Below are 13,409 nucleotides of genomic sequence, written 5' to 3'. Positions count from 1 at the left end.
AAGTGAACAAATAAAATTTGACTATAAAATTCCACTACTCCTTATGTCATATCTAGCCAAACCCTGTATGGTTGCCATTTACGAATAATATTGGGGAAAAACCAAGACACAACAGATTCAGAGAAAATCCTATGCATTTCCATTTGAAAAATATATGATATTACCATCTTCTAGTCACTTGTGACATAATCCATGAAGTAATCTCTAAGTGTGGGTTACCCCAATACCTTAAAATTTCATTTTAAAGTACTCATGAGTATTGGTCGCAAAATTTACTATGTTCATCCCCATGAATAATCTACCAATACTCAATGACAATCTTAATTCACTACTTTCTTCCAGGAGTAGGACCGATTCTAGAAGTTTGAATAAATTAAGGTTCTAAAAATGGTTCTAAACATGAAAAAATGGAACACATTGATAATGCAATAACCGAATTCCATCAAATATTAACTTCACTTAGTAATTGTCTGGTCGTATAGAGACGACTACTGCATTGGTTCATAAATTAAAACAAATTAAAATAAAGCACTCGGGTTAATACATATGGTTTTGTTAGTAAGATACGAAACACAAAAAATAACGTACTTATATGATCATATTTATGCATTAGGGTCCACCTCAAAGAAAATGCCATGGAGGTTAATCCGCAAAAGTTATCTAAATGAAACTCAAGCGTTGAACAAATATTACTTTATTAGATATGTAGGGCATTTTAATTAAGTTATTTAAAAATAATTATTTAATTATATTTTCTTGTAAATATTTGTATATGTATTATCAAACAATTTCATAATGCATCGATTAGTGACAGATTTTGACCTACATAAAAATAAAAATAAAAAACTTCCCAAATGCTACAATCCAAAAACTTTAAAAAAGTATGTGCATTTTGTGTTTTGAACTTTGAATGCACGTTCTTAACTTTTCTCAATATTTCTTTTTTATCCAAAACATGTCAATAACAATAATTGGACAAATAGTGATCGTGTAAATATTTAAAAAAATATATTAGATGAATTATACAAGATATTTGTAAAATATAAAACTATAAAGCTCTCCCTCACTTGGTATGAGAATGGATGAATTAAACCAAACCCTACATGCTACAACTAGTCCATGTTCTTCCATAACCACCAAAGCTCTTGGGCTTATATATACCCATCCTTTTGCTTGCTATTGCTACTTCCTCTCTCTATATCTCTCCTATATCAGAGAAGCTACTTCTTTTCCAATGGTACTCTCTCTCTCTCTCTCTCTCTCTCTCTCTCTCTCTCTCTCACACACACACACACACACACAAACTACCTCTCTCTATATCTCTTATATCACACAATCTACTTTTTTCACTGACTTGCAATTGCTACTACCTCTCTCTCTCTCTCTCTCTCTCTATATATATATATATATATATATATATATATATATATATATATATATATATATATATATATATATATATATATTATGTATGTTTGCTTGCATGTATGTATGTATACTTGGATCAGTATCATAGAGTTGTGTCAAAAAACTATAGTTAATGATAACATGAACGATCGTCTTATGTTTAATTATAAAAATATTTTTCTCGTATTTATTTATAATTTATTAACTTTCCTCTTTCCGGATATTATTCACAAGAAGTGATAATGATTGCATTTAAAGGTATGAAATATCTTACGATAATGTATAGATATATACAAAATAATGCGTCAACTTTTTTTATTTGAATTAGTCAGACCGAGGTCCCCAAGCTCCAAACCAATTTCCTGGTCCAAGCCGTTTCCTTTTTTACTCATCCCAAATTATGTAATGATGTAGTTTAATTTAAATCGTGTTATTAAATATTTTTTTAATATGAAATGAAGTATCAACATTGCTACTAAAAAAAGATTAAGGGTGTTTGACTTGTTTTTTTGAGAAACAAAAGTCTTTTTTGGAAAAGATAAAAGGGTAAAACATGTTTGGTAAAAACATTTTAAAATCTACTTTTGGATTTTAGATAAAAGGAAAAATTATTTTTTGAAAAAATTAGGAGAACCTGATTTTTTGTACTTTTCCAAAAAGAACTTTTGCATCTCAAAAAGACAAACCAAACATATATGCACATAATATCTATGATACCGCATTTAAGGGTTTCTTTTTTTCTTTTATACATTTTGAGTATTCTGAACGAGAGTTAATCCATATACAATAAAAAGTTGTTGTGTATGATAAAAAAATTGTTATCATTTTGAATACTAAACATATATACGATAGAAAATTTCTAGTATCCACATCGTAAACGGAACTTGTATTCTTCCAACCTTTTACAAATACTTAGATAACAAATTTAAATTTATCTTCAGAAAAAAATGAGATAATTTGGCCAAACCTATTAAAAGAAATAATTACCCTTATCATTCAAAGTTTTTTATCTTATAGTCCAAAGTTGTTCTTATAATATTTAAAAATTCTTATATCACTTAAAAAGTCTATTAAAAAACTATATAGCATAACATGTCGTATGAGTCTCATGATCTGTTTCTATTAATTATAATCGAACTAATTAAAATAAGGGCCCCTTTTAAAAATATAACACAGAATGTATTTATTGTTACCTCATGGATATTTTTTTCTAAATTAAATTAAAGTCAAAGTTTTGTGAAATGTCAACTGACAAGACCAACTTGGCTGAAATTGCCGGTGCCGGCAAGTCACAGCCAGCTACTATTGGCGAATAAATTCGGACATAACAAATGGGGTGTTGAGTTGTTATAAATTAAAATTGCTTTTTTAAATAATGGTCAACCATTTTTTTAGTATTTTATTAAGGGGTGTTTGGGATTTTTTATTTAAAAAAATATTGGTTTATTTGCAAAGTTGTTTATTAGTTTGTTCGGTATCAAAATGGAGTTTAAAAAAATATTTAAATTAACTTATCTGATATCAAAACGTAATAAGTTGATTCATTGTTTTAGTGTTTGACAGTTTCTGCTTATATATGTAAAAAGACTAATAAATGCCGGTATATAAACATATATTTACAATAGGGTTGATATAGCAAGTTAGTTTAAATAAGTCATAATTTCATAAACTATTTTATATAAATTAGTACCCATTAACTTATCAGTTAAGTAAGTAAGTATTTCTTTTATTTTAATATATCCAAACACAAAAACTTGCTTATTAAGAGTGCCAAACCACAATAAACTAATAAACAATCCCAAACACCCTCTACTTTGGTCATTAATTCATGTTTTTGAGCCGCACAAAAAATAACACGATTAGACCTCACGACATAGTTTGAAGTTAAAAGCTTTCATTAAATAAAACAATCAAGAAGTTTTCTTAAAAATATATTTGGTAATTGTTACATATCCTTGAAGTTCATAAAACAATGTTATTTAACCTATTGTATATTAAAAATGATGTAATAAGAATCAATTAGACCGTTAAAAAATTAAATATATATAACGAAAATGTAACTAATATAAACGACGAAAACAAATTAGTTTTGGTTTTAAGATCATTTTTAACACAAACAATAAATTGTGTACAAAATCAAGATAGTTAACTTGTAGGGGCAACTCATTACTTTCGAGGTTATATACTTATATTTATGGCATTTGAATGAATAACATATCTAGGTTCGAGTCCATCAATAACCACACTCTTGACTTATCTTAATCAACTCCTTGCTCGCTACTCAATTCGTGAACCAAACAGACTTATACTGTTTTACCTGTCTTATAATACTCTTTGAAACTATCAAACTATTGTGGCATATTGTTTGGTTGGGATTGGGGCAACTAAACAATCCTACTTTCAAAAATACAAAATTAAAATACTATTTTCTTCAATTTCGTGAACCAAACAGACGGATACCGTTTTATCTATCTTATAATACTAGATGTGAGACCAATAAATTAAATGAGTTTATTTTAAAAAAAAAATAAACATAAAATTTTAACAAATGAAAATTTTGCATTTATAAGAAAAATGAGAAAATTTTTGAATTATTAAAATTAATGAGGCTTTAATGTATTGAATACATTACATATATAAATCTTTTCTAATAAATACCTTACCTTACATATGTATTACCTTACATATTAAATGTAGAATTTTAATTTAATAAAATGACAAGTGAAAAATAAAAAATGTAAAAATTCTAGAAAATGTCATCTGTCTAAATGAAGGAGAAGAGGACATGTGACAAAAAACCTTCATTTATTACAGTAGACTCTTTAAAACTGCAATGACATTGTCGGGGCAACTAAACAATCCTACTTTCAAAAACACAAAATTAAAATACTATTTTCTTCAGGTTTGAAATATTTTGATATTGATAGTTAATCACATATTGACAACATTATTTATTGACAATTGTGTCTTAAAAAAAATAAAATGGTACATTTTCTTTGGAATTATGATTTATGACAAATGTAAACGCTACCCCATGTAAAGTACACCATATCTCCATTTGGGTGAAAATCTACGCTGATTTTGGCTTCATAAAGGCAAAAAAATCTATTTTACATTTTCAGTTGCTTTCGATACGCGTTTATCTAGGGTTTTTTCTTATCTTTTCCTTTTACGTTTGCTTCCCTTTATCAAAGATTCTCCGCCCTCATCGACTTCCTTAAAGTTTCAGGTTAATTGATTCGATTACTACGTTTTAGTGGTATATATTAATCTAATTCTTGTGTGTTAATATCGTATCTCTACAAAAAAAATGGATTCTGAACAGGTGAAAGAAGAGGAGGAATCCACCGTAGTTCTGACTTCGCCTTTATCGTTGGATTGCGAGTCTGGGAACGATTATAGAACACCGAATTTGTTACAGCGATTATTGAGTCTCTTGAAGAATGTTCGACCAGGATCCGATCTCACTCGTTTCACTGTATGTTTTTCTGTTTTCAGTTATTGCATATTAACGTCTCAATCAAATTGTTCAAAGGGTTTTGCTGCTTTTATTCTCTCTTCGATTGTTATGTAACTTTTGAAAGATTTTAGCCACAGAATTCTCCAAATTTCGATTCTGATTGTGAAGTTCAATCAGGTTATTTGAAATTTTAGTAAAGTTTTTGTATTATGGTGGAAAAGATTAGTCTGTGTGATACATCACAAGTGTCTCTTTTTGTGCTTATGTTAGGGGAGATAAATATAAAGACGAAAACTTTATCTAGTTGTGGATTTATTAATTTCTGCTCTTCTCAATTCTCATACACCTCTTTTGTTTGCTTCTTCATTCTATAAATTCAGGTCCAAATTGTTTTTACTTTTCTGATGAATAACTGTTGATAATCAATTAATCACACTGCATTTCAGTTGCCACCTATCTTCAACATCCCCAAATCACAGCTCCAATGTTATGGAGAATCAGTGTATTGTGTCAACAATGACATTCTTACCAGATGTGCAAATGGTGGAAGCCCACTTGAAAGATTCACATCAGTTGTTGCATGGAGCATTTCTACTTTCCGCCCTCTAATGTTTGGTGTGGCTCCCTACAACCCTGTTCTTGGAGAGACTCATCATGTCTCAAGAGGCAACCTAAATGTATTACTAGAACAGGTAACACCTTTTTTTAATCAAATTATATTTTTATATAAATTTTCATAAAGAAAATGCTTGTTACTTGTTACAACATACAACCACATGAACAACTTGTTACTCTTCCTTGTAGGTTTCACATCATCCACCTGTGAGTGCTCTTCATGCTACCAATGAAACAGACAACATTGAAATGACATGGTGTCAATACGCAATTCCAAAATTCTGTGGTATTGATAACATTTTTATGCCCCATTTGGCACAAGATATAACAGAACAGGTTGTATTGCGTTTGACATACATTGGACTGTGACTGGAACCGATATCAATAAAACAAAATTTGCAATTTTTTTGTCCTATTTAAAAAGGTGGGACTGGGACTCACTCCCAATCTCTCATCTGTGCAAAAGACGTAAACGCCCTTCTCATCCTCATAATTTAAAATAGCCTTAGAAAGCTTGTCCAGTCCAATTTCAATCCCTATATTTGAGAAGGGCGTTTACGTCTTTTGTCCCATTCAAAAAGGTGGGACTGGGACTTCACTCCCAATCTCCCATCTGTACAAAAGATGTAAACGCCCTTCTCATCCTCATAATTGAAAATAGCCCTAGAAAGCTTGTCGAATCCAATCCCCTCCCCTCCCGTGTAACAAATGCAGCCGTAGGCTGCGTTTGTTAAGCAGGACATGATTTGACTGGACAAGCTTTGTAGAGCTATTTTCAATTATGAAGATGAGAAGGGCATTTACGTCTTTTGTACAGATGGGAGATTGGGATTGAAGTCCCAGTCCCACCTTTTTGAATGGGACAAAAGACGTAAACGCCCTTCTCAAATATAAGGATTGAAATTGGACTGGACAAGCTTTCTAGGGCTATTTTAAATTATTTGGATGAGAAAGGCGTTTACGTCTTTTACACAGATGAGAGATTGGGAGTGAAGTCCCGGTCCCACCTTTTTGAATAAGACAAAAAAATTGCAAATTTTGTTTTATTGATATCGGTTCTAGTCGCAGTCCAATGCATGTCAAACGTAGGACAACCTGTTCTGTTATATCTTGTGCTACTTAAAAAACGGAGATTTAAATCATTTAATGTAGTTCTTTTTAGTAATATTATTACGGTACTCTTGTTTTATGGGATTTAGGTACCTCGATTGAAACAAAAGTACTTGGTAAAAGACATGTGAAGCTTCTAAACAAGGGTGAATGTTATGTAATGAACTCCCCAAATCTTGTTATCAAATTTCTTCCTTTCCCTGATGTGGAGTGGCTGGGAAATGTTAAAATTCAATGCGAAGAAACTGGGCTTGAAGCCGAATTGTGTTACAAAGGCAACTCCTTTCTAGGCAGAAAGGGAAATTACAGATCTATTAGAGGAAAAATTATATCTTCATCAAATATGAAAACTATTTATGAGATCAATGGTCATTGGGACAAGTAATTCTTCTACCACATTTATTTTCACAAAAACACCTTTTTGAGTGGGTTAAAATTTTTTATTTTTTACAATTAACCAGGACTGTGACAGTTACGGATATTAGCAATGGAAAAATGACAGTGATTTATAGGGCAAACGATGTAATCTCAGGACTTAAAACACCAATTGTGAATGATGTGAAGGTATAATTTTATTACTTTTTTTTTTTTAATGTTAAATGTTTTTTTTTTTTTTTTTTTTTTTTTTTTTTTTTTTTTTTTTTTTTTAATTTATATAATGAATTAAATAATCAGGGAGTGTGGAGAAGTGAATCTGGTGTGGTATGGGGAAAAGTTAACGAAGGGATAATGAACAAGTCATGGGATGAAGCAAAAGTCGCAAAGACAGCCATTGAAGAAAAGGAGAGAGAATTTGCTAAAAATAGAAAGTTGAAAGGTGAAAATTGGGTTCCAAAACATTTTGTATTATCGAAGTGTAGAGAAAATGGTGAATGGGAGGTGAAACCCAAAAATACAAAAGTCCCTTTAGCACCTATAATCGTACCTATTTGAGAAATGTATATATATATAATATTCATTTCTCTCCTAAAATAATTGAAGCATCGATTACATTACATATAAACAAAAACATAGAAACATAGATTTGTTGGTTCCTAATAAACATGTTTAAAGAATAGAAATTTGTTCTTACTTACAAAAGTTCAGCCATTTAAATATGGGGTTTACATCAAAAAATAGATACAAGGAAATTTACCACTAAATAATTGGCCAAAAATGAAGTTCATTGGAAAAAGCTTTACAACAAAAGGAAAAAAAAAAAATTGTAACAAAAATTCAAAACATTGTCTGATGTGTGAAAAGGTCTATCATGGAGTTTTGAGTCTCGGGCAAGAATTTCCTTGCGAATAAGTAACATGGACGATTGATCCCATTCAACATACAAGGCATAATCATAGTCTTCTTCTGCATAATTTACAATATGATTTATATTCTAAAGAAAAATAAGGAAAAAGGCTAAATGCATTTCATGTATTTGTTTGTTATAGCAATTTGTCTTATTAAGACATACTACTTTCAAAGATCCACCCAACCAATTGTTTTTTTTTTTTTTTTTTTTTTTTTTTTTTTTTTTTTTTTTTTTTTTTAACATGTACTTTGAAAGAAACTTGTTTTGTATTTAACCCTAAGAAAAAAATATATACCTTTCCCTCACTTGTAACATGAACACTCTTGGTGATCGACTGCAAGAATAATACAACCAAAAATGCATCAAAATCCAAAAATTCAAAGATAAAAATGAGAAATGTATTCATGTCATTGAAAAAAAGTCATTACTTTTGTCTTTTGCACAGACAAAACAATAAGTCCTAGTGGGTACCACCTTTCATATTAGGACAAAAATTGCAACTTTTATTTTACTGATCAGTGTCTCAGTTTAGTCTCACTCTAATGCAAGACAAACACAGTGCATCAGTTTGGTTCTGTACAACTAATTATACCGTAATGTTTTTGATTAGTTGGTGGGAAATGTCTTTTTCTCGGTAAGATTTTGGATGCCATTTTCCTTCGGACCAATCAACGTGTGTTACTGACCGGTTTGCGATCCCTTTTGGATCGAGAATCTGAATATTAAAATTAAAAAAAATAATAAAAAAAAATAAAAAAACTTAATTTATGAGATTTTCCCCAAATTCAATTAAGTGAAGGAATTGGGAAAAAAAATTTCTCACATGAAAAAAGGTTGGTAAGTAATGTTCATCGGCGTAGCAATTGCGCCCTTCCATACCAGGCTGTTATACAAGAAATATTCCTACAAATTACTCAAATGTTTCTTGATCTTTGAAGTTTCAAGATTAACATAATTGTTGTCAATGTCATTATTCCCATTTCAAAAAAAAAAGAGTAAATTACTGAAATCGTCTTTGTGGTTTGGTCAAAATTGCACGTTTGGTCCCTAACTTTTTTTTTGCACTCGGATCGTCCCTATGGTTTGATTTTGTTGCGTTTTTCGTCCCTATGATTTGATTTTGTTGCATTTTTCGTCCCTTACATACATAAAGTTAGGAACCAAACATGCAACTTTTACCAAACCATAGGGATGAAAAACGCAACAAAAGTAAACCACGGGGATGATCCGAGTGCAAAAAAAAGTTAGGGACCAAACGTGCAATTTTGACCAAACCACAGGAACGATTTCAGTAATTTACCCAAAAAAAAAAACCCAATTAAACAAATTAAACCTTAAAGGATTTGTACAAGTATACTCAGTTACTCACCCTGCAATAATCCCTAAATTTTGTGTAGTAGAGACTATCGGCCATAACTATGATTGCATGTTGGCGCTTCATTGTGAACCACTACAAAAATTTAACATCAAAATTTGCATGAATTAAAAAAAAAAAAAAGATTTAGAAAATTGCTTATGAGTTACGATGTTGAAAAAAGATGCAATTTCAAGAACTTTTACCTGTGCGCCCTTCCGAAAAGATTTCTTCTCAACTTCGGGCAACATATGTTCCGAGTATCGGCCACTTCCATGTGGGCCAGGATCCTCAAAGCTAGAAAACACCAAAAATTAATTCCTATTAAGTTGTATATTTTTCCTTTAAAAGAAATAAAAAAAAAAAAAAGGTTTTGACTTTTAAAGCAGTAGTATTTTTGGAGAAATAGGCAGCACAGAGTTTTTTGAAATATAATTTTTTTGAAAAATAAAAGTTAAAAAAGTAGTGAAACATTTAAGAGGTGTGTACTTTACCTGTCAATGAAGCTGACGTTTGTGTACATAAGATAATTGTACACATAGTCGAAATCACGCAAGGGTACACAACTGAAATGCAAAAAAATAAAATAAATAAATAAAAAATAAAAAATAAAAATAAATAAAATAAAGCAAAATGGGATATTAGGAACTAGGAAGCATGAGAGAAAGAGAGAGGGGGAGGTGGTTGCCTATCGGATAGTAATACAAAATGACGATTGTCGGGATCTTTTAGTGCATTTGCCAGAAGTCGTTTTTCTGCATCAACCATCGAAATTTTCCCCCAATCTACCTGACATAATAGATTAAGATATTGTTTCATTTTTACTTAATGACCTAAAAGAGGACATGACTTAATATCATAATTGAGAAGCTAGATATGGATGTTGAGGTGTTCCTTTAATAAACAGAAAGAATGATTTAATAAAGAAAGCCAGGAAAATTAGTCTTTCTCCATTATGTCCTAACTTTTTAGAAAATTTCCCTCGTTTATTTTTCCTTCCATCACCCCAAGTGTGTCGTCAATTTCTCAAATATTCTTTAAATTTATGCGTACAATGCTTCATCAAGAATTAATATATTCGAATTTCTTGATTATGAATCTACATACCTTGCCACTGCGAATTTCTCGGTTGATGAAGTAACGGCTAGAATGGACGGGTTTTTCTCTTGATGCATGAATATATACGGAAAATCTACCATCATGTCCCTATTATATACAATAACCACGTCACTAAGTAAAATGTATCTAAAATGATACATTTAAAGCACAATGTGTGTGATAAATATCACACACGGTACATTGTTATGCCTGATTAATATCTATCAGATCAGGCACATGCAATACACGAACATATTGCCTGATTGATATATTGATTAATATATATTAGGCACACCATATGCCTAATAAATATTAATCATGTACAGACAATATGTTAATATAACATATTGTCTGTGCCTAATTAGTATTTGTTGTGTCTATGATACATACTTGTATGTATCAGGCACATGACATTTGTATATGCCATCAATACCTGAAAGAATTTGTGCCACAACTTCTCGAAAGGCAATGATCCAACACTCAAGAACATGAAAGCAATCTTGGGATTATTCGACTCAATTGATGGTGTGTTCAAAATATTCTTGATAAAAACACGAGAAGCAATCTCAGCATCACTAAGTTCTCTTGCAGGAGGGGGAAGCCAACTAGAAAAGGTGTTACAACTAGATGACATAATGATATAACACGCACCCGAATTTTGAAGCGGATAAATATAAGCAAAAATCAAGAAAACACAAACAAACACAACCAATATAATAATCCATGTTGGTTTCTTTAATCGAGCACGATGACGTGGCAAAGGCAAAATTTGTGTGTCTTTCATGCCTATACGCCATGCTTGAGCTGCCTTCATTTAAAGATAATACATCACACGTTTATATCCAATGAAATTGTCTCTTTTTAGAACATCAAACTCAAAACTATAGAGTATACATTAAGATCAAATCAAGAAATTTCAATCCTTTAACTATCCAATCCTGCAAACAAGAAAATAAAAGTTTAACTTGCAATAATCACTTTGAAAATGTACATCCAATTAATATAAATTGAAAATTCTTGATTTTGCAAACATTAGGATTCAAGATTCTAACATAAATCGACACGTTTCACTATGATTAACAAATGAATTAAGCAATAGATCAAGAAAGCACAAACTTGGGTATCTCAATTGGATCAATTCAACCACATATAACTTATCATCATTATGAAGCTTAAAATCGAAATCGAAGATTGTTCAAGGAACGGATTTCTAAACAACCGACAATTCACAATAAAAGATGAAGAAAACAGGAAGAACAATGCACAAAATCAAAAGGGAAATGAAAAATCAACCCATCTCAGTCAACGACCAAATTGTAGTCCTAATTTAGACATTGGATACATGAACACGAAACATTCATGGCTTTAGTTCCCTAAATGCCAACATAAACGCAAATATGTATATATATATAAACGAATGTAACACCATTTTAAAGCATCGAACGAATCCCCCCCTAAAAAAATCAAATCTTTATACGAATTCACGTGAACCCATATGAACAATGCAGAATTGAATCTGATTAATACCCAAAAGGGAAATTTAATCTAGGGGATTTTTCTTGAAATAATACGACAAAGAAATGACTGTGAGTAATTGTAATACCTGATTCAAAAGACATTTCCTTCAATCTTCAAGCTCTTTTCTTTAAACATTTACCTCGAGTAAAATAAGATCTCCCAAATGAGCGTTAAGATCTGGAAAGAGGGTTTATCTGTAATTTTATGAAGTCGATTCGTTTGTATCTCTTGATGAGTGAGATATTGGAAGATGCAGGATGAAGGTTAAAAAATAATTGTGTCTTTTGATTGGTTGCTTCGTGTTTTTACAGAGCCCAAAGAACAAGAAGAATTCTGCGAATTTTATAACAATATATGGTGCGGGGTCATACTTAATTTTTTTAACATTAAATGGTAATGGAGTAGTAATAAGTAATAAAACATTCAAATCCTTCATTATTTGGACCACTATCTATTGGTTCAAACTACTCCACTTAAAAATGTCCGATCTATAATGGGTGGGTATGGATCCGATAAAAGTGTACAATCTAAAATGGGTGGGTATTGATCCGAAAAGCTTTCGGGTTATTTATTACCATTAGGAACACCACTCCACTTCATCGGTAACGATGTTAATTTTCGACACGATCTGTTAATATGAGAGTTTCATTTGAGTTTTTCTGAGTGTCAACCCATTAACTATACAGGTCGTGTTAAGGTTTGCAAATAATTTCACGAGTTGACCTATGAACATGTTTTATTTTCTTAGACTTAAAAAGTAAAAAAATATTTATTAAATAGATGAGAGATTAAAGACTAATAAATAAATATATGATAGTTAGACTTTTTTCCATAACCTGAACTTGAATTTGACCCACAAACTCGTGTAATTAAATGTATTGACATGTTTGTGGCTAATTTGGGCTGTGATTGAGTAAAACGATACGAATAGTTATATGAGTTGTGTCGTTATGATTCATCAACTCGAAGAAAACACAATTGCCACCCCTATTTATCGGGTTTCACATTCTTGTGGATTGTTTCTCATGAAGTGTTTCTCCCTCGTGGCCATTATTCAAAGGCTAGATTCTCCCAAGGACCATGTTCCTTTTTTTTTTTTTTTTTGTTATTATTATTTTGTTATTTTTAAATTCACCTTATAAATACATATTCAATTTAATCATTTTACCATACCATATTTGACAACATTCCTCCTCACAATATTTCACAATCAAAATGGATTCAATCCATGATAAAGGTCGTGTTACAAAAAAAAAAAAAAAAAAAGAAATCGTACAACGGGTTCACAACAACCAACTCCCGACACCTATTTCACATATTCAATAGTTGAAACTCAGTTACCATAATTCCCTCGTTGTTGAACTTAATTTTTCACCATTTCTAATAATTCGATACACCATTTTAAGCTTGTGTTATTTTAGAAAGAAAAAAAAAACAGTCATGCATTTTTTTTAGTCTTGTAATTTTCCTTTATTAATCACTATTTTTTCAATTAAGTAAAAGTTTTATATATTTTTAAGTAGTTTTTATCTGTTTTATTAAACGGTTGAGGAAATGTG

General features: G+C 30.8%; 2 protein-coding genes across 5 annotated transcripts; one reads left to right on the top strand and one right to left on the bottom strand.

The window, feature by feature from the left end:
• Positions 1 to 1,054: 1,054 nt before the first annotated feature.
• ORP4C (OSBP(oxysterol binding protein)-related protein 4C) lies at positions 1,055 to 7,567 on the top strand. Its single transcript, XM_079001533.1, has 7 exons — positions 1,055 to 1,237; positions 4,733 to 4,885; positions 5,314 to 5,559; positions 5,672 to 5,768; positions 6,682 to 6,973; positions 7,054 to 7,156; positions 7,268 to 7,567. Exons 1-7 carry the CDS (start codon positions 1,073 to 1,075, stop codon positions 7,523 to 7,525), a joined length of 1,314 nt encoding a protein of 437 aa, XP_078857659.1. The 5' UTR covers positions 1,055 to 1,072; the 3' UTR covers positions 7,526 to 7,567.
• A 170-nt stretch (positions 7,568 to 7,737) lies between these two features.
• On the bottom strand, positions 7,738 to 12,215 carry LOC145053482 (glycosyltransferase BC10-like). Of its 4 annotated transcripts, XM_079001536.1 has the most exons (12): positions 11,936 to 12,212; positions 11,227 to 11,270; positions 10,766 to 11,140; positions 10,342 to 10,440; positions 9,923 to 10,023; positions 9,729 to 9,800; positions 9,441 to 9,531; positions 9,250 to 9,330; positions 8,704 to 8,763; positions 8,473 to 8,595; positions 8,176 to 8,214; positions 7,738 to 7,936 (listed from the first exon to the last, which is right to left on the bottom strand). In XM_079001536.1, the coding sequence occupies exons 3-12, from the start codon at positions 11,114 to 11,116 to the stop codon at positions 7,808 to 7,810; spliced, it is 1,146 nt and encodes a 381-aa protein (XP_078857662.1). In that variant the 5' UTR covers positions 11,117 to 11,140; positions 11,227 to 11,270; positions 11,936 to 12,212; the 3' UTR covers positions 7,738 to 7,807. The 4 variants fall into 4 exon arrangements, 3 of the variants coding, with proteins under 3 accessions (XP_078857662.1, XP_078857661.1, XP_078857663.1); XR_013684490.1 differs by having other exon boundaries at positions 8,704 to 8,783; positions 10,766 to 11,270; positions 11,936 to 12,215; XM_079001535.1 differs by having other exon boundaries at positions 10,766 to 11,270.
• Between the last annotated feature and the right edge of the window lie 1,194 nt (positions 12,216 to 13,409).

Source organism: Lactuca serriola, chromosome 5 (genome assembly GCF_051521515.1).
Source record: "Lactuca serriola cultivar US96UC23 chromosome 5, Lser_US96UC23_V15, whole genome shotgun sequence".
NCBI lineage: Eukaryota > Viridiplantae > Streptophyta > Magnoliopsida > Asterales > Asteraceae > Lactuca > Lactuca serriola.
The sequence above is the reverse complement of the archived record's forward strand: the minus strand, read 5'-3'. Positions and strand labels throughout refer to the sequence as shown.

Excerpts from the sequence above, each read along its gene's own strand:
- ORP4C (XM_079001533.1), top strand. The coding sequence starts at position 1,073 with ATGAGAATGGATGAATTAAACCAAACCCTACATGCTACAACTAGTCCA. Across the intron at positions 5,560-5,671 it reads TAAATGTATTACTAGAACAG|GTTTCACATCATCCACCTGT; the intron begins GTAACACCTTTT and ends TCTTCCTTGTAG. Across the intron at positions 6,974-7,053 it reads ATCAATGGTCATTGGGACAA|GACTGTGACAGTTACGGATA; the intron begins GTAATTCTTCTA and ends ACAATTAACCAG.
- LOC145053482 (XM_079001535.1), bottom strand. The coding sequence starts at position 11,146 with ATGAAGGCAGCTCAAGCATGGCGTATAGGCATGAAAGACACACAAATT. Across the intron at positions 9,801-9,922 it reads TTTGTATTACTATCCGATAG|TTGTGTACCCTTGCGTGATT; the intron begins GCAACCACCTCC and ends TTTGCATTTCAG. Across the intron at positions 8,215-8,472 it reads AACTAATCAAAAACATTACG|TCGATCACCAAGAGTGTTCA; the intron begins GTATAATTAGTT and ends TTATTCTTGCAG.